At 40.1% G+C, this 24,830-nt stretch overlaps 1 protein-coding gene across 1 annotated transcript in view; it reads left to right on the top strand.

Annotated features, from left to right (window-relative positions):
- LOC132701475 (histone-lysine N-methyltransferase 2C-like) overlaps nucleotides 1-24,830 on the top strand; it is a 35,525-nt gene that overhangs the window by 7,262 nt on the left and 3,433 nt on the right. The window contains exons 14-36 of the mRNA XM_060669421.1: nucleotides 2,044-2,191; nucleotides 2,247-2,453; nucleotides 3,568-3,880; nucleotides 3,932-4,222; nucleotides 4,278-4,504; nucleotides 4,564-4,822; nucleotides 5,000-5,142; nucleotides 5,197-5,444; nucleotides 5,500-5,733; nucleotides 6,409-6,520; nucleotides 8,718-8,867; nucleotides 10,399-10,534; nucleotides 10,605-11,035; nucleotides 11,097-11,784; nucleotides 11,951-12,501; nucleotides 12,560-12,704; nucleotides 12,765-12,976; nucleotides 14,633-14,746; nucleotides 15,056-15,541; nucleotides 15,597-15,755; nucleotides 15,923-16,244; nucleotides 17,730-18,716; nucleotides 19,820-24,807. Of these exons, the coding sequence (XP_060525404.1) occupies nucleotides 2,044-2,191; nucleotides 2,247-2,453; nucleotides 3,568-3,880; nucleotides 3,932-4,222; nucleotides 4,278-4,504; nucleotides 4,564-4,822; nucleotides 5,000-5,142; nucleotides 5,197-5,444; nucleotides 5,500-5,733; nucleotides 6,409-6,520; nucleotides 8,718-8,867; nucleotides 10,399-10,534; nucleotides 10,605-11,035; nucleotides 11,097-11,784; nucleotides 11,951-12,501; nucleotides 12,560-12,704; nucleotides 12,765-12,976; nucleotides 14,633-14,746; nucleotides 15,056-15,541; nucleotides 15,597-15,755; nucleotides 15,923-16,244; nucleotides 17,730-18,716; nucleotides 19,820-24,807 (11,551 nt within the window). The remainder of the gene's footprint in view (nucleotides 1-2,043; nucleotides 2,192-2,246; nucleotides 2,454-3,567; nucleotides 3,881-3,931; nucleotides 4,223-4,277; nucleotides 4,505-4,563; nucleotides 4,823-4,999; nucleotides 5,143-5,196; nucleotides 5,445-5,499; nucleotides 5,734-6,408; nucleotides 6,521-8,717; nucleotides 8,868-10,398; nucleotides 10,535-10,604; nucleotides 11,036-11,096; nucleotides 11,785-11,950; nucleotides 12,502-12,559; nucleotides 12,705-12,764; nucleotides 12,977-14,632; nucleotides 14,747-15,055; nucleotides 15,542-15,596; nucleotides 15,756-15,922; nucleotides 16,245-17,729; nucleotides 18,717-19,819; nucleotides 24,808-24,830) is intronic.

Below are 24,830 nucleotides of genomic sequence, written 5' to 3'. Positions count from 1 at the left end.
CTTCGGTGAGATGGACTCTCCTTGTCTAACTCCTCTGCCTATATCAATCTTATCTGTGAAATCTTTCAACATAACTTGGAGGGTTGCGTTGCTATATATATTTTGGATTAAGGTTGTGCATCGATAGTCGACTCTGCTGTTGCTTAATGCCTTCAATACAGCCCATATCTCTACAGAGTCAAAAGCTTTTTCATAGTCAATAAAAGCGACCCAGATTGGGATATTGTATTCATTTGTCTTTTCTATAACTGTTCTTACTACTTGCAGATGATCTAGTGTGCTGAAACCTCTTCTAAATCCGGCTTGCTCTTTAGGCTGGTAACTGTCAAGTTTGTTGGTCAATCTTTCTGTTATTATTTTTATAAATACTTTATACATGACAGACAACAGGCTGATTGGTCTGTAATTGCTTAATTTAGTTTTATCGCCTTTTTTGAAGAGCAAAACTACTAGGGCGTTCTTCCAGTCTGCGGGGACGTCACACTCCAGCAGGCATTTATTGTATAATATTTTTAAAATGTCCAGAACTATTTCTCCTCCATAGATCAGCATTTCCAATACTATACCATCCCCTCCCGCTGTTCTTCCTTTTGGCATTTTGGACATGGTTCTCTCAATTTCCTCACTTGTTATGTCTGGGATTTCTTCTGAGCCTACATTCATTACCTTCTGTCGTTCTTTAGAAGATGTTTCTAGTGGTGGTTTGGCTTTGCTTTCGTATAGCGATCGATAAAATGCCTCAGTTAATTCTTTTAATTCTTCCATCCTGGTACATTCGATGTTGTTCTCATTTACAAGCTTTGTGATGTGGGTCCTGTTCTTAAATTCCCTTTGCAGTACTTTCAAACTTTTTCTCTCCTCTAGCGTCTGTCTAACTTGCTGGTTCTTATAATTCCTTGTTTCGAGTCGGATTTTCTTTCTTATTGTCTTGTTTAGTTCCGTGACTTCTATATGATTCAATGTAATATCTTGGTTTATCGTCTTGCGTTTTTTGATTAGATCCAGAGTTTGTTGGCAAAGCTGAAGTTTTTTCTTTTTCTTATTTCCTGCCACGTTATGTGCTATTTCTTGGATTTGCTTTGAGATCTCGTTGTTTAGCATATTAATAGACTGGGTGTGTAGCATATTTCGATCGATACAATTTTCTAGTTGACGTTGGTATTGCTCCTGTTTTACTCTGAGTTCCTCTGTGTTGATACCTTTGGGTCCCTTTGAGATCAATTTGTATCGTTCTATTTTTGTATCGAAGTATATCTTAGATCTGACCATACGGTGGTCACTTCCCAAACAAATATATATGTAGTTTAAACCAAGTTTTAAACTGTCATTTCAAAAAAACAGAATATACACTTAATTATAAATTATTATTATCAATTATAAATCTGAAAAAATAATCAAAGTACAAAACAGATCTAAGTACTTCAAGATTAATAAAACTGTCAAGCTGCTCCAAAGAAAGCCTATATAAAAATTACAGCAAAGTAACTAATGAATGTAATAAGATCTACAAATCGTAAAAAAAGATTACAATAACTTTAAGGTAAAAAGAAAAAACAACTATTATTTCAAGCTAGCCCAAAGACTAAAATAATTAAAACAATTATAGAGACCAATGGCAGTTCTCACACAAGTTTTAGTGGTGTGACATGTCACATGCAAAGCTATTTTAGAAGTCAACTATGGACAGTTAAATTTAGAGGTTATGATCACAAATTTTTTAATTTTTGTATAAACTATTAATTGTGGACATATAATAGGGATATATTAGTAAAGTACTCTTAGGAACAAGTGTCATCTTATCCAAGAGGCCAGGACATTTATCGTACCATTATCCAATCTAAAAAAAATCCTTACTGATCTCACATTTGGAAGGTATGCTAATGATGACTGATATCCAAGATTACTATGATCTAAGATCTGCGCATCACTTCAATATGTCTTAAAAATTTGTGCTCTCTCTAACCTACAAAAATGGACCTCGAAATAAGGGGACCGAAATACTCCCTTGAAATTTGTTTAAAAAAACGCCTCTACGTGTCGAAGGTGTCTGGATTGTACCGTGTGCGAAGGATGCGGCCAGCGTAATGACGAGGGTCGTCTTATACTGTGCGACGATTGCGACGTATCGTATCACACGTATTGCATGGATCCACCCCTAGACTACGTACCGCACGGTAACTGGAAATGCAAAGTAAGCCTTTGCCATTTTATTCCTCTCCAAAGCATATTTAACATTTTTCGTCCAGTGGTGCGCATGTTGCCGGAACTGCGGGGCCACCGATCCCGGATTCAACTGCACGTGGATGAACAGCTGTACCGAATGCGGGCCCTGCGCATCTCATACCGCATGCCCAAGCTGCACTGAACCTTATGCCGAAGGCGATCTAATAATACAGTGCGTTCAGTGCGAGAGATGGCTACACGGCGCATGCGATTTTATCAAAACGGAGCAGGTGCGTTTTTTTAAACAATACGAACTGATTAATATTAATTTAAATTTAATTTACACTATTTAATAATTTGTTATTTTAATGTTTATAAATCAGTTTGCTTTACCGTTTTACCTAAATGTTCCTGAAGTATATATCCGGAACCTAAACACATTTTCTTTCCGCATCTGCTGAACGTGTTATACACAAGGATATAAAGACGTTCCTTTAGTACTCAAAAAAAATACTGCAAAGATTGTGAAAAATATACAAGGTATATATATATATATATATATATATATATATATATATATATATATATATATATATATATATATATATATATATATATCGCTAATGCAAATTATTTCGAAAAAATGACAAATGACTTATAACAAAAAAGAAAACATCGACCGATTTGATTTTTTTGCCATTGTTTTTATGATTATTATTATGATATTTAGAGAAAGGAAAGAGAAGAAAAAATAAGTAGAAAAAAATTGATTTTCTTTATGCTTTTGAAAAAATGTTTTAGAAATTACCGCAGGATTTTTTAATTCAACTTTTCTTGGGACTCATTGAATAAAATTATTAATATTGTTTGGAAGGGGAAATACGAGGATATAATAACTTTTTATCTATCTCCAACACGTCAGTTCAATTTTGTTGCCAAATCAGCGTTGTATTTCAGAATTGTTAATAATGCAATGTAATTGCTGATTGTTAATATTTATATTTATAATCAAATGAACAACAATAAAATATTATTATTATTATGCTTAAAATAAAAACAATGTCTAAAGAGAAAATTGCCCATTTCTGCACTACTGTACATGGAGGTTATTTATTCTAAAAATCTAAAAAAGTATTGAAAAACACAAATTTTTAATCTAATTCACAATAACATAATACCACCAACAAGCAATGCTAATCTTGAACTAACATATTTCTGAAAATATTCAGTATTGGGTGTAATTGTCAGGTCGGGATTTCCCAGAAATACCCCTGCGTGTCCTCATTCTCTTTTTTCCCACTCTTTTTTGTGTCCACCACGCAGGACGGTGAGTTTTGAGTTGTTGCATTTCCGAGCTGTGCTCCATATGCCCGCTTTTTATTGGCGACCCATTCTGAATTTAAGGATGCAGAAAAATGCGCCGAAGAAGGCTACAATTGCATTTTGTGTCGCCCAAGAGACGTGCCGCCGCCTCACATGGTGCCGCAACCGATCGCCCCGAAACCCCCGACTCCCACCAAGAGTCCTGAGCTAAAATCCCTCACCAACTATTTCATAGACGGTGTATGTTTGAGTGAATCGGGCCACAACCTCATCAAGTCCTTGTCTTTGGAGTATCACGGTTCCAGGAAGAAGCGCAAAAAGGTCCCGACTATGCAAGACAAAGAAGCCGGAATTATGGCGACCATAGAGTCTGTGGTTGCGGGGGGAAGTGCAGGTCGGTGTTACTTTAGGTGGTTAGTATCGATATATGATGTTGAAACTTGAGGTTTTGCAGCCGACAACAGTTTAGAAGACACCAAGCTGGAACTGGTGGATGTTAAGGAGGAACCGCAGGAACTTTACAAAGAGGGAATGATATGGACCAAAGAAGATGGTCCGCCGCCCGAGGGATTCACGGTATTTACCATGGAGAGCGGCATATCTGTTTTGAGAAGGAAACGGCAGAGGAATCTTCAAAAGTTGGGCATTGGCGGCTTCTTGGTGCGCATGAGAGGGTTCCGTACCGGGCAAGACAACGACGATATTGACACATTGCCCGGTCAAACTACACCCACTAGTAGGCCTAGTTTTCGGTAGTATTCGGGAACAATATAATTTTGCCTTCCTTATAGCACCCGATCTGCCACCGTCGTTACCGCCTGAAGGTGATAAACCCAAAAGGAAACCGATAAGACGCAAACCAAAAAGTAAGCTGGCGGAAACCTTCCCTGCCTATCTCCAGGAGGCATTTTTCGGTAAAGACTTGATGGACGTCACCGACTTGAAAAAGGAAGTAGACAGTGGCAGCAGCGACGACGATAACAAGGACGGGAAGTATCACGCCATCAAATTATCAGCGGTATGTTAAAATTTTTCGCTAGTTTTTAATCATTTGTAAATTTAAAATATTTTTTTTAGGAGGAACTTATGGCTGTGGCATCCGCCAAACAAGAATCCTCTGATTTTGTTCCAAAAGAAACCAAAGATGCCGTCGACGGAGACAAGTCGAAATCTTCATTAAATTTGATACCTAAAGATGAAGACGAAGAAAACACCGAAGACCTGAAAGATGTTCTCGCTTTGCCGGGCGATTTGTTGGATACGGACTTGGTGAACAGTATTATTAACGAAGATGATGACGATCTTGCCAAGAATACCGAATTGGAAGCGCTAGGGGGTAAGTTGAAATTTGTTGATAAATTCTAATGATTTATGTGTTTTTGATCATTCATTAAAAAAATTTGGCTTATTCAGGGAAATGTTATATTCAATGGATCATGATCAAAAAAGGGCAAAAATTGCAATTTTTAAAAATTCATTTGAAGGAAAGAGCAAAAAAAACAAAATTTTTCAGATGACACCGAACTCGGTGATACTTTGGGCAGCTCCGGGAATTCGAAAGACGCCAAAGACGAATTGAGCGATATCCTGGGTTCCCATTTCAACTTGGAATCTATACCAAACATAAACAGCAAAGACGTCGAAGACATATTTAAGGTGGGGCCGGTTCGGTTCTTTCTCGGTTATTTTCATTGACTGATTTTACTGCAGGGCGTGCTGACCGATGAGTCTCAGGAATCTCAGCTTTCCCAAGAGGCCAACATTTTCCCGCCGGCCCAGCAACCAAGTGCCGGAACTATGTTCAATAACGTGCCACAGCCCTCGCCTTTGTCTATTCCTCAGATGTCTCTACCATCGGCCCCAATCAGACCTACGGCTTTACCGTCGGTGAACCACAGCAATTTGAATTCGCCCGTCAGTTTTCCACCACCCTCCCCATACCATTCCGAGTACAGCAAGTAGGTTTTTTTTTTACTTCTATAGCGATTAGTTTTGACCCATTTACATATGTAGTAGTCCGCAATTTAGCCCTGCCTTCTCGGAGCCTCCGAGTCCGTGGATTAATATAAATGAGGGACCCGAGATCGACAGTACCAGCGTGGGGGTGCCGTCTACGTACAACCAGAGGTCGTCAGAGAAGATGAAGGCTGATGAAGGTTTGGGTAGCGGAGCTACTATTTCGGCCGTACTCTACGCCAATATGAACCATCCGGAGTGGAAAACGGAGTACCCAATTTGGTCGGATAGGTATGATGGGTGGAGTTTCACCGCCCGAAATTTGTATAATGAAATGCAAAAAATTATCCAGAACTATCAGATTTTTCAAAAAAACAAACCTTAAAAGTGTTTTTAAATATTATATCTATAAGTCTTCTGTTCCCCACAAATTTTCAATATCCAACAATACTCCTAAAATTTTTAAAAAATACCCGTAGTACTTTCCCCTGGTGTTTTAAAAATGAAGGGAAGAGTGGAGTTTCACTGCCTGATTTTTGTAGAATAAAATACCAGAAATTATGCGAAACTATCATATTTTTGAAAAACAAGCCTTCAAAGTGTTTTTAAATATCGTTTCTGTAAAGATTTTTCTGGTCCCCAAAAATTTTCAAAATAACCAATCAATATCCAACAATATTCCTAAAATTAAAAAGAAATACCCGTGGTGTTTTGAAAAGGAAGACAGGGGGTAATACAATGGGTGGAGTTTCACTGCATTAATTTCGTAGAATAAAATACCAAAAATTATGAGAAACTATATTTTTGAAAAAACAAGCCTTAAAAGTGTTTTTAATAATCGTTTCTCTAATTATTTTTCTGGTCCCCAAAAATTTTCTAAATACCCAAACCCAATATATTCAACAATATTCCTAAAATTAAAAAAATATATAACTTAAATATTACAATAAATAACGTTTGATTTAGAAACAAGCAGATAATCAAAAAATGGCGGACGCTGAGCCAGGACCAAAAGGCGCCCTACTTGCAACAGGCAAGGGACAATAGGAGTCAGTTGCGCATGAAAAAAGCGCAGCAGGTGAGTTACCTTTGCGAAATGGAGCGGTTGACTAATTTTCAAATACCAAATAGGACAAAAGTATTTTGAAGACAAAAAATGAAGCAAAAAAACAAAATAATTTAAGATTTCTCGATGAAAAGTTGAAAGTTCATTACTTCGATGTCATAGCATGAACTGTTAAACAATACTGTTGTCTGAGTTAACTCTCTTCTCAGCTGAGGGTATTGTTGCGATAAATTCTTTTGACAAAAATTTGAAATGATGTGAAGTTTCCTGCATATAATTTAATTATGATTGCTATGAATTTTTTTTGTTCAGAAATAAATTCAAATAACTAAGAAATGAAAATTAGGAAACATAAATATGAAAAAATGATCTAGCAAAATGTTATATTACTTTGATACTAGGAGATGCAGTTGCAGTAATTGCAGTATTCATCTCCCATATCAAGAGGTCTCAAAGAGATAGACATTTTAGTTCCACAAAGAGTTTAATTGTAGCTTTGGTTTGGGTCCACTTTAATTTTGTTAAATTTATAATATTTAATTATGTAAGTATTTAAAGATAAATTTATATTTAATTCATTTGTTACTATTATTAATATTATCATCTATTTAATTTTCAATATCACTATTATCAATATAATCATCTATTCTTTTTCTTAGGTATTTGGACCTATTTATGTTATTTGTTGGCTCATTATGCAAGAGCAAATCGGTTATTTTTTATATTTAATGAAAATTGGTGTAGGTTCTACGATTTTTCAGTTTTCGTTGTTATTTTTGAATATACATATACACATTGCCCCACCCGACGGTAGTTCCAGCAATTTGCATATTGGGTATTATTCAACATCGATGGCGACACTATACCGTTTGTACCAGAACACCCTGGCAATTGTTTACGGTGATTTTTTTCTAGTGATTGTTTTCTTATAAATATTAGATCGAAGAAGTGTTTTTCTATGCTACACCCTTTATATTAAATAAGTTGATTTTATTTATCGAAAGTGTGTTTGGTTATTTTTAGGAGGAAACTGTTATTATTAAACACGTTTTTAATTTATTTTTTATAGGTAAAACTTTTCGAGAATTGTTACTTTAAAATTTGCAGACACCCTGCTACAACTTTTTTTCGAATATTTTTATATAAGCTGCTCTTTTGGTATCCTCAAAAAAATGACTAGTCGGTATTTAAATCAAATTTAAAAAGTTAATCGTAAGGTTTATTTTTTATAACTATCTCCACTATACAGTGTGTTATTTTAAGCTATGCCTATATTTTATAAATTTCTAATTGTGTGAATGAGCGATGAAACCTGACAATTATTATAAATTGATTTTAATGATGCTGAGTATGAGACGTTGCTTTTTACTTCAACAAATCAACTGACTGCTTAAATTCTATGGTCCATATTATGAAATTAAAAATTCATGGACATACTTATGGTTTTTAAAAATTATATTGTTTGGTTGCCACAACAATGAATTTGATATGTTTTTAATGTTTCTCCAATAAATATAAATACTTTTGTCATATTAATATAATAATGAATATTTCAAGATATTTACATATTATTGATTCACACCTTGTGTGTATTGAGTGAATAACACCTTGTATAATTATTTCTAAAGCAAAATTAAATGTTGAATGATTTTTAAATTGGTACATATACTACAATTAGGCGAATTAGTAAAAAGTGTTACGCGTGCGTTTGTCACTTGCCTAAATTCTTCAAATCTATAAAGGCCGAACGTAAACAAGGCAAGAAGGGTCACTCTAAACTCCGTCTCCAACGTTCCTTTCTCTCTCTCTACCCTTATTAAGTGCTTTGTGGTATTCCAATACAGACAATCAAAAATTGTCCCTGGAGAGTGACTCTTGTTGTCCTTAGTATGTTCTGTGTTGTAGCCTAGACCAAATTATGTCCTATGACGAAGGTTATTTTTAATGAGCCCATATATTTTGTTTTTAATAACAGAGCATGCTCATTCGAGTTTTAACTCGGCCTGGGGGTTGTCACTAACAAACCGAACGTCACAGTTATTGGCTAGGTCGCGCATATCCTCGATTACTTTAAGCATGTAGCAAGCTTGCAACCCGCTCGAACCATACTTAGAATCTCAGCTGACGTACGTTTGCGAACCCGAACCCGAATCGAGTTGCAAACAGTGTCGGCTTGTGTTTATGTGCTATCACACGTGCCCCCATTTAGTCACAGACCAACAAGGACCCAACCGCACCGAGCCCGGCCGCTCCCGTAAAGCAACCCCCGACGGCGTCAGCCGCCACCAGCTTGCCACCCTCATCCTCGGGACCACCGCAGCCCGTCGTGTTAGCGCCGTCCGCGTCGGCATCGTCAGAGGTGTGCAACCAACAGAGGCCGCCTGCGCTGCCATTAACCAACGCTTCCACTAGCTCTGTGTCTGTTTCCCCATCGCCGACCCCACCTCCGACCAAATCCCCTCCCACGCACCAACAGTTCACGGTGCACGGTCACTTTGCCGGACCCGGCGACCATGTAGGCCCCGCCCCCAACGTGACTGTTAATCCTCATTATCAACCAGGCGAACCCCATCACATTCCTCCACGGTCCCTACTAGTAGCCCATCACCAAAGTAGTACATTAGCTTCGGATCAGCAGATCCGGGTGCTGACCCCTTCAGAGATTATGCGTACTCTACCCTCTCTATGTCAGGAAAACTATGAACCACCTCAGCAGCTGGTGAGAATCTGTATTTGGTGTGGATTGACCAGTTTTTTTTCATTTTTCTTTTTATTTGTTCGGCTTTTCGATCAAAATTGTTTTAAAAGAGCTACTAAATACTATAATGGAACAATTCCATCGCAGATGAGATACATCTTTTTTTTTCTGCTTAATATTCGATAAAAATTTCCGAAAATGACTAAATTGTTTCATGGGTTCAATTAGTTGTCACTAGAAACATAGTTATTGTTTCATTTTTTATATGGAATAAAACACTCATTTGCTTGATTTTGCGTTCATCAGCGTTTCATCTATAAACTGAAAAATCCGTTTCAAATTCAGCAGTTGCCTCTCAAATGATCATATGATCAAGTTCCTGGCTGTTTTCAGATCAATGGATTGGATTAACATAAGACAAATTTCCTATCTTCTAAAAATATTTTTTCTGGCATGTATCCAGTTCTAGTTGCATTTTCTACATATTTTAAAAATATGCAACGAAAATTTTCTTTGCTTTCATAATCAAAATGTCAAGAACTAACCAAAAATACATGAAGACTCTGTCCACCACATTAGAATTATAATAACATTAGATTTTCAATTCTGAATTGAAATTTTTTAATTTATAAATTGCATTTTTGCGTTAAAGGAGCTCATGGAAATAGAAATTGCCAGAATTGTTCAACGGTGGAATTTAGTAGTGATCAGCCAATTTTTCGATTATTTTCTGTGCTTTTTTTTTTAATTTAAAATACATGCCGATGTTTTAAGCGCCGTTTTGTTGAATTAGAACAAACACTCGTTATCCTTAATTTAATATCCCATCCACTATCCAGACTACGGAGCTACTTCTGTATCCGTTAGTACTAACGCTGGGATGAACTCGTACCTGTCTAAATGCTTTACAAGAAAGTGGTGTTTTTGGTGGAGGTTTCGCGAAAGTAGACATGTCGGCGAACCGATTTCCGCTCATAGTTTTTTTTTTGTTTAACTGTAGCCTGTGATATTACTAAGCATGACCGATTCGTTCATTTTAAAGGTGTTTAGACATCGATCCGCGCAGAAACGACAATTGCTTATGTTCCAGACATCATTTGTCATTTCTGCGGCGCTTTCTCCTATGTTGTTTGTAGCTGTCGAAGTTCTTGGTAAGCCTTCCGGCGGGTTTTTGCTTGATATCGTATTTTAGGACCAAGAGAAGATTTCCTTGCAGCAGAAATCGGCGCGGGAAGCTGAACAGGAGAGGCAGTGGAAACAGTTACAGGCTCTGAGACAGCAGCAAGCACAGCAACAGCAGCACGTCATTCATGAACAGAGAGTTCAAGGTAATACAATATAGTAACAGAGTTACTTCTGAACCGGTATATATTATTAATTATTATCCACTTATTGTAGCTATCGCAAGGGTTCAAAGAACCGTCTCCGATCCGAATCAGCCATTCGTGCAGGGTAATCAAACTCTGCCGTTGCAGGTGGCAACCACGCCGCAGGATAACAGCCCCGCGGCGTCTCCATCGCCCATTTCCCGCCAATTCATCGGTATTAAATCACCTCCGTTTTCACACCTCTCCCCGCAACAGACAGCGACCCCACGTACCCCAACTTCCTCTCAATCCCCTGTGCACGATTTTCAGCAGCAACATCAGCCGCAAGTCCAAGCGCCACAAACGGATTCCCCGACAGATCCTTATCCACAAGCTCCCGCCACTCCCAAACCCATTCAGTTTGCTCCTAGATTAGCCGGTGCAGGTATCGTTGATGCATTTGGGCAGCCGCCGACACCGAGACCACAGTTCGTGGCCCCACAACAGAGACCGTCATTGCAGGTACTTAGGCTTTTGAAAAAAACGGCATCAATCAATCTAATACAACGTGCGTGATCTCTAGGTTCGGCCCGATCAACCAGAAATCACCCGCCAATTACGAGAGCTCCTTCAACGACAGCAATTCAAGAATTTGGATTTAGTCCCCGGTAAAACTGGGCAAAGAGTGTGGCCTCCTTCCGAAACGCAAGAGTCGGAAATCGGAACCCCTAGCGCTTCTTCCGGATCAGACAACACCTTTAGGCAACCATTGCCACCAACAATCAATCGACCTAGAATACCTTTGCCTGTCGGTGCTCGAGGAGCGATGAACATACGACTTCAACCCCTAGAAGGAAGGCTCCAGGGCTTGGATCCTCGAATGAGACTTATTCTGCAGCAGCAACAAAGACTTTCGCTGCCTAATCAACAGCATCAGCTGCAACAGGATTTGGCGGGCGGGGCGGTTCGGTTTCCCCATATCGGATCGGTTAGACCTTCTACTGTGGAGCAGTATGAGCAGCTGCTCCATCAGAGGCAAATTCAGCTTCAAAACAGGTCTGCCGGGTCGCTCGACCAATCAGGTGGCTCGGTGGCAAGGTTGCTTCAGGGTGGACCTGGGGTCGCGCCCAGATCTGCAATAGCGACTTCTGGAGCGCATACTACAACTACAACTTCGGCAAACGCTGGCGCTGTATCTCAAACTGCTTCCAATGAACAAGAAATTCCCGACAACGTAACAGCAGAATTGGAAAAATTGGAACAGGAAACGGGTGAGTATTGTATTAGTATGCATCCTTAACATAAGAACGGTTTAATTATTCGATTTTTATATAACACGTACTGTTTTATAAAAGTTCATAAAATTTAAAGTTAAGCGTTTATTTTAAAAAAAAAATACAATTTTGAAATTAATATTTTTTTTGTCGTGTTTGTTAGGTACAATGGCAGAACTGCAAGGTGTCAGCGACATTTTGGGTGGTTTAGGGGACGATGACGATGAGTTATTAGCTGAAATGGGTGCCGATTTTAATATACTCGAATACGCTGATCCAGAGCTTGAAGCACTGGCCGGCGAAAAGACAAACATTCTAGACTTGGAACTTGAAGATGACAATCTGAAACAGAAGAAGAGGCAAGCGGAACTACAAAAAAAGAATGCATCTTCATCTTCAGGAACCGCCGTCTCTACCGCTACAGCGTCAACTGACGAGATCAAAAAAGACGCCACTACTGTTCAAGCTCAAGAATCCAAGGCTATTACTAGTGCTACGTCGGAGGTAGCAGCTTCCTCGCAGCAACAAATGGAAAATGTTCAACAGCATTTGCCTGTTGCGAATTCTGTCCACACCCCCCAGTCCTCTCAAAATACCCTTCAGCAGTCTCAAATGTCACAACCTCCTCAGCAAGGCCTACCTCAACCACCACTGCAGCCTTTGCATCACCCGCATCTCACTACTCAGCAGATTCATCAGCAAATGGTCCATCAGGTGTGATGAATGGTTCTTGGTTCAATCTAATATTTTCATTTTATTAATTTTATTGCAGGTCCAACAAGCTGCTGCCCAGGGCAGACCCATGCCTCCGGGATCAAAACTTCAAACTCCCGATGGCATTGTCGGCGTCGTTTTGCCTAATAATAATGTCCAGTTACAGATCCCTTCAAATTATCCACAAAGGTTGTTGCTACACCGTAAGTTTCATGCACCATATCCACGCTGGTGCGTTGAGAAGCTAGTTTTTTGTCTCTTAGTTCAAAATCAAAAACTGCAAATGCGTCAACCCGTACCTCGCATGGTGGCCCAGGTGGGGATGAATCAGACGAACGCTGGACTGCCCGGCCCTGTCATGGGGTTGGGCACTCGTCCCAGGTTAAATTTGGCCGCCCCTCCGCCGCCGCCGCCCCCTTATCCGGGACCTCCGCCTCCCTATCCGGGGGTGGTCAATCCTCAGCAGCAGCAACAGGTACTTTGGAGTGTTAATTTTTTTTGGTTTAGTCGGTGGCATGTTTGTCTTATGCTTGTAGGGTGAAACGCTGGGCGTATCTTTGATTTTTTTGCCTGTTGGGGGGTAGTTGGAGGGTGGTTCATTTCGGTTAACAATTTGATTAAATTAATTGGTGATGATTTGTCTATTTAGTCGCGTATTATAAACAGGTTAATTACGGTTGATGACAGAGTAACGTTTAACTGAAAACAAGACATACAATCATTCCGAAAATTGGATTGTTTGTGGGGAGTCATATGAAACTTTTCAGGGACACGACATTGCTGTTTTTTCTATAAAGTAACATCACCTCTGATTGAAGGCGGCCCCAATGGTATTGCCATTGCATTTTTGTAACTATAATATTTGCCTACGTCGATCTTTAGCGCTTTTTAAGAAGTTCAATTCATAAATTATGATAATATGTTTACCATTTATTTTTTTTAATGTAATAAAAAAAAGTGGTCCCACCCGATGACCCAAAAAAAAGGAGTAACTGTTTCTTTAGTCGCAGATTTTTGTGAAGAAGTTTTACCTTGCTAGATTATGGTGTGGTCAACGAGTCCGGTTTAACTTCCGCGGTTGCGGGGGTATCCACGCATTGTTTTGTTTGATTTTTTTCCTATTAACTATAATTTGACATTTATTTCAAAGAAAAAAAATCATAATATATGATAAAATAATTCAAAACATTCTTATCAGTAAGGGCGACTGATCAATTTTTTGTGTGTCATTTGACCGAAATAATTTTAAAAGTGCAATGAAATTTATAATTATTTATTTAAATTTATTTATATTGTGCGTTACGTCGCTATCGCGTCGTTCTGAGAACTAAATGGAGTGAATATTTTTATTGGGCTTCTCCCAATTGCTAAATATCATATTCGGGTATCTCTTGAAAAGGGTTATAAGTAAATTGGACATCACAAACTCATAATAATTTATTATTAAAACATGTTATTATTAAATAATGATAGATAATATTCTACAATTGAACCAAATAAGTTTAAAAATGCAATGAAATTTATAATTATTTATTTATGCTGGGCGTTACGTCGCCATCGCGTCGTTCTGAGAACTAATTGGAGTGGATATTTTTATTGAGAATTGAATTGAATGGGATTCGGATATTATAATTATATATATAATAATTTGTTATAAAATACATATTATTGCAATTGTTGTTGATCGAATTTGACTAGTCAATTAAGAAGTGGTCAATTGGTCAGTCCCAACACTAACGGTGACTATATATATGCACGTTTTTATTGTGTAGTTTATTTATGCTGTTGTAAAAAAATTTTGCTTTTCGCGCAGTACTTGTCTAGTGTTGTTTTTAAAATCTTTTATTGGTTTTATTGCTTTATTGGCGAAATAAGATCAGTATTTAAATTACAAGAGAAAAATTTTGCCACGATGGACTCCGTTTAAACATTATCACGAGTGATTTTTTGCTCTTTGAGCTGAAAGTAAAGGATCGGTGGAAAAAATATCAAACGAGAAAAAATATTGAACAACGCAAAAGTGCGTGTATGAACGTTGTGGACAATATTACTGGCTGACTGTATTTAGTAGTAACTAACATCGGTTGAGGCTGTGGCGGTACGTTATAACTGTTTTGCATGTGTGTGGTAGATGGGATTGAGAATGGGGCCTGGTTATCATCTTCCTATGGGACACGCGCATCCCATGGCACTGCAGCGCTATCATATGCATCCACACTTGGAGAGGAGGCCGCTCCTTCTCGAGGTGAGATCAAACAGTAGTTGCTTTTCATTTTTTTTTGTTAGCTAAACGTAGGATGATGTCGTGCCCCCACCTCGGAGAATTATCAGTCGTAATTCCAACGTGTCTCTACTTATACCCGTGTCTAAGTATTTTAAAGATGGAAATAGTGCGTTAGTATATCCCTCATTCTCAATACTCAGTTTTATTTTATTTTTTGGTTTTGTCGCGCCAGTATTTTAGTATCCGTCGGCAGTTTATGCGTATCTATAGAGGAATTTGCATGTTTTGTTGCTTTTAACTTTGGCGCAAAGCTAAAGGCCGTCATTTTAGGAACAGCCTCTACTGTTGGAAGATTTGCTAGAACAGGAAAAACGTGAACAAGAAAAACAGCAGCATCAGAATCAAACCGCGGGTCAGGAAATCGCGGCACCGAAAAGTATGAATACCTCGGAGCCTCCGTTACTGAGCGACCACGATTTCGAGCGGCTCAAAGCCGACGTCTTCAGCGGCGGTCCCGCGGGAATCTCGGTTCCAAATCAGGGAAATACCGGCGGGATCATCCAACAGGGCTGGCAACAAACCAGAGCTATTCCGACACCCACGCCCCAACCTACCACGGAACTAACAGCTCGTATACAAATGTTTAATGCAAATCTGAGACCGGCACCGCCGCTGCCTCACGAAAATATCGTCACCGAGCAGGACAAACAGGCGCAAATCGCTTATGAACAGTGGCTGAATCACCAAAACAATGTTCTCAATCAGCAATTGAGATATTTTGAAACCGAGGTGCAGAAATTGAGAAAAAGTCGGAAGGTGAATTGGTCGCTTGTTATAATTGAAGCGCCCCCATCACTTAATCTCGTTTCAGTCATTAAACAGCAAGCAGCGGCAACTGCGCAAGTCGGGCAATCAATTGAACGAAGTGGACGCGACCGAGTTGCAGCGTATCTCCGCGGAACAAGCTATTTTGCAAAAGCAACTCGAATCCAGCAGAAAACAGAGCCGTCAGCACGGCATGCTGATACAGGTACCTGTAATTATAGGCACTGCTGTTTGTTTAGGTCTCACGTAGTACTTTCCCTTGGAATGGCTTTCACCAATTCGTTTTCGCGTCACACATACAACTAGCAATGTCTATAACTGAAATCGACGTTTTCATATAATTTTGTATTACCCTTACTGGTCTATATGAAGGAATACCGGAACAAACAGCAAGCGACCAAGACTGGATCATCGTCCGCCATCGGGACGCCCCAGTCTATGTTGCATTCGCCGCACGGGCTCCCTTCCTCTTCTCCGATTCACCATCCGAGCACCTCGCAGTCGCCAATGATGTCTCCTCAGCCGTCACCCTTGATGCAGCATAACTCACCGATGCACAGTCCTGGACACGTGGTATCTCACTCACCCGGTCCCGGATCGGTTGCCAATTTGCTTCAGAGCCCCGGAAGTATGACCGGAAGCAGCATGTCGCCCATGCAGCCTTCGCCAAGGATCGGGACTCCCTTATCACAAGGTAGCTCAAATGTATCTTACAGTCTTCCGCCTCAATCGCGTATAATAACAAAGACTACTTTCGGCTTCTTTCTGCCCTGGTCCTGCCGACTGCTGTTGCATTCGCAAAAATCAATGGATTATTTTTGTGTGCACCCAGTAAGTACCCTTACAATAAGCACCCAACCTAACTTGAAAGTCATGTTAAACCATGCTAAATATAACAATTTGGACCAGTATGCCACACCATGCTCGAAGATTGCTCAGCCAAGAGACTCCTGGAATTTTTTTCCTGAAGGATACAGTGCAGTAATTCATATCTTTCTTTGTTCTTCACGATGTGACCCAGGTATTTTTTGCGGCATTTGACGATACTGACTATTTCCATGGAGGTTAATTTTCATTCTCCATAGCACTTCTTCATTAGTAACCTTTTGGGTCCATGGTATCTTCACGATTCTCCTGTACAGCCACCATTCAAAGGCTCTGAATTTGGACATGGTGTCTTGTACCGAGTACATGTAACACTTTAGGCGTCTTCTTTATTTCCAGTGAGAGGTTGTTGTTTTTGAATACTTGACCCATAGCTAAGAAAGCACTTTTAGCCTTTCCATCTCTCGAGAATTTTCCCACGATTCATTAGTTATAGTTCCCAGGTAATTATATTGTGAGACTCTTTGGATTTTTGTTTGGTTTATGTATAGATTTGATATTATAATTTTTGTTAGTTTTAGGTGTTAATATCAAGTCCATATTTAGCTTTTACAAGTCTTCTATTGTATCCGCGAATTTCAGGTTCGTTACCTTCATCTATATCTTTTAGTGTTTCTCTAAAGATACATTCAGAATATAGATTGAAAATCAGGGGAGAGAAATGATACATCTCTGTCAAACACCTCGCAAAATCTCGACCTGGTTAGTATGCTGACCATCTACATGGTCAAATGCCGCCTTTTTACAGTCTATTAGACAGGAAAAACATCACAGCTCGCCTCCCTACATTTTTGAAATAAAACTTGCACTCTGACTAAGGAAGGCCTCTCTTGTGCCTACCGCGTTCGCAAATCCAAACTGATGTGATAGATCCTATTACGAATGATCTTTACAAATAGTTTGAACAACACTCAGTTTTAATTCTTTTGTCCATACAGGCACACCCTATAGATTTTTGAATCATATACAAAGAAGTCTGTGACTCGAAAGTGTCGCCTGTGTTCTGGTTCAAGAATTTTCCCATGAACCCCTACAAATGTGGTTTTTGATTTTTTAAATACTTCTCGACCTCCCACCCTACAATTTCCACAGTTTCCGTTAAATGAACAAGCTTCATAGCTCCACGAAATATAAAATCGATAACTTTAACTTTCGAAAGAAGCTAAGTTTCGCAATTTTAGCTCTAACGCGGTTCGAAAGTTATCGCCCTAAAATACAGAGGACAGAGAACAGACAAACAGAAACAAAATTTCGACGTTGATTATTTTTGAAAATAACAAGAATGAAAATTTAGGTGAAGGCAGCCCAGGACCCGTTCCATCACCCTCTCAGGTGTGCTTACCCCCGCCCGTTCCGCGGATGACTTCGCCACAACATAGAAGGGTGGTTACTAGTCCCGTCGGTTATACCGGAGATTTGCGACCCGGCACGCCTCAAATGCGCTTCGTCCGCACCCCTTTGGACCATACGAATTTGCAACAAAGGATTAGAATCCAGTCTCCGATTCAAAATTTTCCGACTAAAGGGGGTACCCCTTCGCCATTAAATAGCCCTCCGCCCCAAGCCGGCATGACGCAGCAGCAGTTGCTCCAGAAGCAGTTGCAACAGCAGGTGTTGATGCATCAGCAGCATCAGATCCAGCAACAGGCTGGCGGCGACGCCACCAATCAAGATCAGAATATTTTGCATTCTCAACGGGTGGCGCAACTAATTCAACACCGAAATTTGACCAGGCAGCAGCAGGATCAGCAGCAGATGCAAGCTAGCGCGCAGCCTCAGCCGTTAACGCCTCAACAGCATCAGTTTATGGTTCAGCAGCAGCAGCAGTTGGCGAAGCAGCAGCAGCAACAGATAGCGATGCAACTACAAGGCAGGATGAACCACCAGCAGCAACAGCAGCAACTGAATAATCCTCCTCAGTCGCCGATGCCTCCCAAGAGTCCACTGATAGGGCAGCAGATTATGTCCCCTCCGTCAATGCCGGCGTCTCCGATGCCACCTTTTAGCTCTGGCCAGCAACAGAACATGCCGAGCTCACCCGCTTCCAGAAGTCCATTTCATCAAAGCATTAGTCAGCCCCCTAGCAGTCCCATGATGCACGTGCAGTATCAGACTCCTAGTTCCCCAATGATCCAGTCTCCTCATAATATCAGGAGACCTCCCAGCGCTAGCAGCAGCCCTGCTATACCGGAAAGACCGACCAGCGTGGAAAACCCGAGTACACCTCGGAATCATTTTACCATGGACAGTCAGATTCAAGACAATATGCACACCGGTGGGGGTAAGTTTTCTAAATTGATTTCAGAAGCGTTTCAATAAATCATTCAATTTATTCTTGGCATGGTATCGAAAAGTATTTACATGCGTCGATAAGAAGAATATCTAATCAATCACAATTTAAATTTTATTAGAATAGGTACCTATTCAATTATAATAAACTTACCACATTTGTTGTTTTATAACGGTAACGGTTACATTTCGATTACTTATTTTAGAAAACTTGAATGAATGAATCCCTGTATATAGCAACTAAATGGAGGATCTTATAAGGCAACAGTGATCAAATTTTAGTGCCATATTATTTATTTGATTTATTTGAAACTAACAGGTTATGTTTATAAACCATAAACACGTTTTATAACTGCAAACAACTTAAAGTTAAAATTGTGAAATGAAATTTATGTCGATTCGGAAAACATAACAGTGGCGGCCATATAAAAGGACGCCATGTTCTTATAGTATTTTATGGGCTTTCTAGTAATATTAAACACCTTTGAAATTTTTATATAACTTACTCACGTTTGCAAGGGCACTATTGCCCTTGCAAACGTGAAGTGATTTTGGAATACTTAAAGTTTTAGAAGTTACCATTTATAAAACATTCATAACTACTATAAAACTAAAAGTAACTTGAAAACCAACTAAAATGTCAATTATACAATCGTAACCTCACTTTTCCGTTGTTCTTTTAAAATTGTGCAAATAAAAGAAGTTGTAAAAACACTGTTGTTCAAAGTGCAGCGCGTTCAGGTTTTGTACTTTTAGGTTAGTGCAAGTTTTATAAGAACGATATAAAATCTTCTTTAATGAAGTAACCAACATAGCAGGCAATTATATAAAACTTAAAGTGTTTTATTAGTTTTCCTATATACCCCGTCAAGTAACAATAAAATCCTAAGCTGTTTTAAAGACATTTACAGACTTAAAATCACACTTAAAAAATTCAACAATTTTTAAAAACGTTTTATCAACTAACAGTTTTAAATTGTTTAAATTGTTTAACTACCAAGGTTTTAATATTTTCTGGACCATACGCTGGACCATTTTGACACCGTAATTTATTTATAATCAAATTATTTTTCATATTATTTTTGTGTCCGGTAGGTAACCCCAACAATCCGAACAATCCGATTCCGTTGCCACCTCCCGGCTTCGGGAGGTTTGGTTTTTTTAAACTGGGACTTAGAGGAGGATCGCCCATGTGGGCTGGATTCGGCAGAGGGGAGAAAAGAGTTCCGACACCTCCAAATATCAACGTTAGCACATCGGGCGGGAGTACTAATTCGAGTATCGGCCCTGATGTGGACAAACACAGCGAGTTGTCGGCGAAACCAAAGAAGGAACCGCATATTAGCAAAGTGTCAATCTTAAAAAAGAAAATGCCTTTGATTAAGAAGTCTTTGGGTGGCAATAAATTGAGTCCGTTAGTGGGTATGGACTATAATGAGTCCGACGATAGTTCTTCAACACCGCCGGTAACTCCACCATCCGGACCTGGTCGTATGTTAGGTCAAAGATTGATCACAAAGTCGGATTTGGATGATAAACAGATGCACGTTACCGAAATCGTAGATTACGAGGACGATAATAGTACCGTACTATCGTCCGAAATTTCGCTGAGCTCTGCAGCTCAACAAAATGACGACGAGATGGAAATCACGGAGACGTTGTCTCAAAATGATATGGGCGAAATTTTATCCAGTCCTTTGGTAGAACCAGATCAGATTTCCGAGGAGTATTTGCTGTTCCAGGAGAACATGGATATATCCTCTGGGGTTCAGTACTCTGACAAAGAAGAAAATGAAGAAGATTATTCTGGAGAAAATATGCATATAGTAATTCGCAGTCCGACTACCAGCGACGACGAATTCATAATGCAAGGCAAAACCAAAAAATATATACTGAATATGGCTGATACTCCCGAATCCCCAGAGCAGGAAGCAAGTACTGAACCTTCCTCGGAGCTACCGGAAGAAAATTTCGAGGAGTCGGAGTATGTTGTTATAGAGCAGCCAGTGAAATCTCCCGAGGAGCAGATTTCCACTAAAGAAGACTTTGAGGAATTGATAGATGAAGGTTCTAGAAAGGAGAAGTTGTTGAAGCACGAGGTAACCGCGAAACATATTTCGGAATTTCACAAGTATGCCGCCAGCAGCGTCTACAGTTTTCGAGCAAAACCGACTGCGACGACACCCGTTAAACATACGAATATTATCAATCAGAAAATGCCACAAAAAATTTCGCTCATAACAGCACCCATTATAAACAATTATACTCGCCCCGAGAAATCCGGTACAGAGCAGCAGTCACAACTAATTTTAGCACCTTCTTCGAAATTAAGCACGAACAGCAGTTCGCCCAAAGTGACAAGTATTTTCTTGACCCACAACTCAGTGAGAAGTAATATTTTGAATGTAGGTCCCAAGATAGTGACCCAATCTCCAGCAATAACCATCGTCAGTGCCAGTACGTCTCAAATCGCATCCATACTTCCCAATACTAAGTTTACTGTACCGGTAATTAGCGCTAGCGCCGTGAGGCAGCTGCCCAATGTTAAAGTGATAGATAAACCCTCTACGTCACTTTCACTAACAACGCACGACACGACGTTACCTAAGAAAATATTTGAAGATGATTCGGTTTCTCCAGACAGCTCGAACTTTGAAGAAGAAAAAAAAGATTCTTCTGATGAAAAATCAAAAACGGACTCTCCGCCTCTCGAGACAAAAGCTCCCATCTTTATTGCCAACAAGAAATCAGACATCAAACCCTCTGTTGAGCAGGGCAAATACGAAATTATAATGAGCGACAATAAAAAAGATATATCCTATAGGCTGGACGAATCTCATCACCATCAAATAACCCACATCATAGCCAAGGAAACGCTCCAGCGGACTAGCCCCGTATTGAGGACAACTTCGCCAGTGATTATTCACCATGCTACTCCAGAGTTGAAGATGACTGCACAAGTAATCCAGGAAACTCAGCCTCATATGCAGATAACGGCCACAGAAACTGTGGGTCCATATGATGGTTCCACAGAAGATAAATCGGTTGTCATATCTATCCCCTCGCCAACGCCCTCCCAAGAACAGATGCTAGACAATATCGCGATGCAAGCCTTGGAAAGCAGAAGAAGGGAGTTTGACTCATTTGAAGATGTTTTGGATATGATTGAAAATATGCAGACTCCTGAAGAATCTGAGCCTATACACGACCAAAACAAAATGGTAAAGCCGAACGCAAAAATAGAGGCAAAAGAAAAACCACCCATGCGCAAAGACTCGGGCGATGCGCAACCCCTGGTAAATGTTAGTGGTGCCTCCAAATCGGTGGTACCTCAATTATCTCCACTATCTCAACCTACAGATCTGACAACTAACATGGCCAATGCTTCTCAACAACTGAGGACTCTTCTGTCCTCTGTCCAGACTACAACAAGCTCTAGTTCGTCTAATATAGAGACGGTAGTCAAAACCATTAACCACAAATTGATTAATAGCTCCTCTTCTATAAATACCCCCCCTATTGTAGCTTCTAGGATAATTCAGCAAGCTAACAGAGATTCTCCACTAGTTACGACAATCAGCACTGTAATAGTACCAAATATCAAGCAAAAGGTATCTCTATCATCTCCAAGTAAGACCAGTACAACTTCAGTTGTTCATTCTGCTCCTGGTTTGAGTTTTCTGTCGAACAGAACTGTTTCAGGAATCAGTATTATTACATCAGATTACTCGAAGTTACCGTCAGTTACCCAACAAAACGCGTCGGTTATAACGGCCCAAACAAGTCAAAAAGCAAATATTATTTCCACTACGAATACAGAGCAAAATGTTAAACCCTCACTGACATTGACGGCTATGCTTCAAAATCAACCCGCCGCTACTGCTAGCACTAATTCTTCAGCCGACACCATTACAGCAGCTAGTTTGCTGGCTACTCCAGTAAGCTTATCTAGGAGTGGCTTTTCTACAGCCCTGGTCCAGGCTCAACCCAATGTTGTCATTGCCTCCTCAGTGGCCAGCACTAACAATTCTTCTCCTGTGTCTACCACCACAAACTCAGTTATCACTTCTTCAGCTTACAGAAATATAGCGGGTTCAACTAATTTGTTACATACCCAGCTCACTAAAGTCCGTACAAAATCTGTGGATGACATTAAAGACCTTAAGGGTGACGACATTGTGAAAACCGAGTCTGAGATTATAGAGGTACCTAAACAAGAGGCAGTGGGCTGTAAATACTCCACTGTAACGACAGCATTGGCCAGTAGACCTGATGATTCTCAGAATGTTCTTTTAAAGAAACTTCTGCAGAACACTGCATGTGCTAGCACTCAATCATCACCTCCTTCGACGGCAGTTATTACAACGGCAACATCTGCTTTCTTGAGCTCCGAACCACCAAAGCCACTAACCCCTACCCTATCTTCCTTGTTGCCTCCAACCATCAAGTCTGAGCCTCAACCAACTGCGCCTCAACCGCAACCGAAACCTGTAGTTCAAAGGGCGCCAATCCGAGAAACTTCTTTCGTCTCGAGTCCTGTTATACCGCAAATTCAAACCACCATAGCTTCTTCAGTCGCTTCTACTCAACAGCTTCACATCGACGTTAAAAAGTGTGCCCCGCCAAGTCGGACATCCAGCAGGGATGAACTGTTGTCTCCCTTAACTCCAAAATCGTCCTGTAGCCAAGATTCCAGTCTACAAACTCCTCCTTTGATCATTAAGAAAGAGTTTCCATCTATGCCGCAAACCATCAGCAATCAGGATCTCAAAAAAGAGTTGTTTGACGAAACTTCTCAGCATTCAGAAGTGTCCGATCAGGGAAAATGCGACATTCAGATAAAAGAAGAGCTTTTGGAGTCGCTGGACAGTGCTGCAGAAAAAGTATTGGACAAGGAGGGTTTGAAGAAACAGAAGAGAAGGATGTATCAGCAGAAGCGTAGGCAGAACCAAATATTAAATAAAGAGGTTTGCAAACCCAATAAGCGACCCCGAAAAAACTCGAAACTTGAGGAAGATTATGATACTTACATAGACGGGGTACTGGCACAAATTAGGCACTTGCCTCCCATGATGGTGTCCGAATCGGTTCTGGTTCGTAATTATGGAGTCTGTCCCGTGTTTGGTTCTGGCGATTTGTCCAAGCTCGGTACTAAAAGCTTCGATTCTCGTACTGGAGATTTGGTGGGTACTTACGGCAATGCGATGGTGCCTGGATATTCAGACTTTTACAGCACGACACCTTATGGTGATGAAGAACCTTTACCTGAGAAGCCTCCGCCGTCAACTCAACGAGGTTTCTACGATCAAGAGTTTCCTCTGATCCGTTTCGATAATGACGATGAAAAGAAGTTTGATTTGTTCTCCCGTGAAGATACTCCAGACTCTGTAGTTAGTAGTTCTTCGCCAGAGTGTGTTGCAAGATCCGGATCGCCCAATAAATACTATGGACTTAAATTAATAAGCGACGAAGAGGATGAAAACGAATACCAATGCGAAGGTCGCGTTTCTCCTGAAATTCCTTTGCTGAAACCTATACCCATACGTCTTAAACCAGCCGGTCTTTACCTCAAAGAAAATTCCGATGTTGACAATAAGGAAAATATCAGCAAAGACTTGCAGCATGACAAAATGAAACCAGATTCAGAACCATCGCCTTTAAAAGATTCTGGTAATGTGACTGTCACATTAACACTAACATCATCTGCTGCCGAAGATATAATCGGTGTATTGAGAGATCTGGCCAACATTCTTCATATACCTGCACCAAAGACCTACCAAATTGTTGGGCGTACTTCTTCACCTCCTGGGCAGAAGTTGGGAATGTACCGGACCAAGGGCAAAGATGGCAAAGAGGGTGCTCCTATAGATATACAAACTATTCTCAATGGCGCTGCCAAGTTTTGCAAACACTGCGATGTTGTAATTTTAAATAATATGATTAGGAAAAGGTTATCTGATCTGCCATTCTTAAACAAAGATTCAGAGTTGTTGAGTGAAGGTGAAGAACTATACTTCTGCAGTTCGACTTGTTACATGCAGTTTGCTCTAATGCATAGATCTCCATCAATTTCGGAGGATAAGGTAATAACAACTCACAAGGGTTG

Source organism: Cylas formicarius, unplaced genomic scaffold (genome assembly GCF_029955315.1).
Source record: "Cylas formicarius isolate icCylForm1 unplaced genomic scaffold, icCylForm1.1 PGA_scaffold_4__25_contigs__length_36172078, whole genome shotgun sequence".
Classification (NCBI taxonomy): domain Eukaryota; kingdom Metazoa; phylum Arthropoda; class Insecta; order Coleoptera; family Brentidae; genus Cylas; species Cylas formicarius.
Note: the sequence above shows the minus strand (reverse complement) of the source record. Positions and strands in the feature narration are given on the sequence as shown.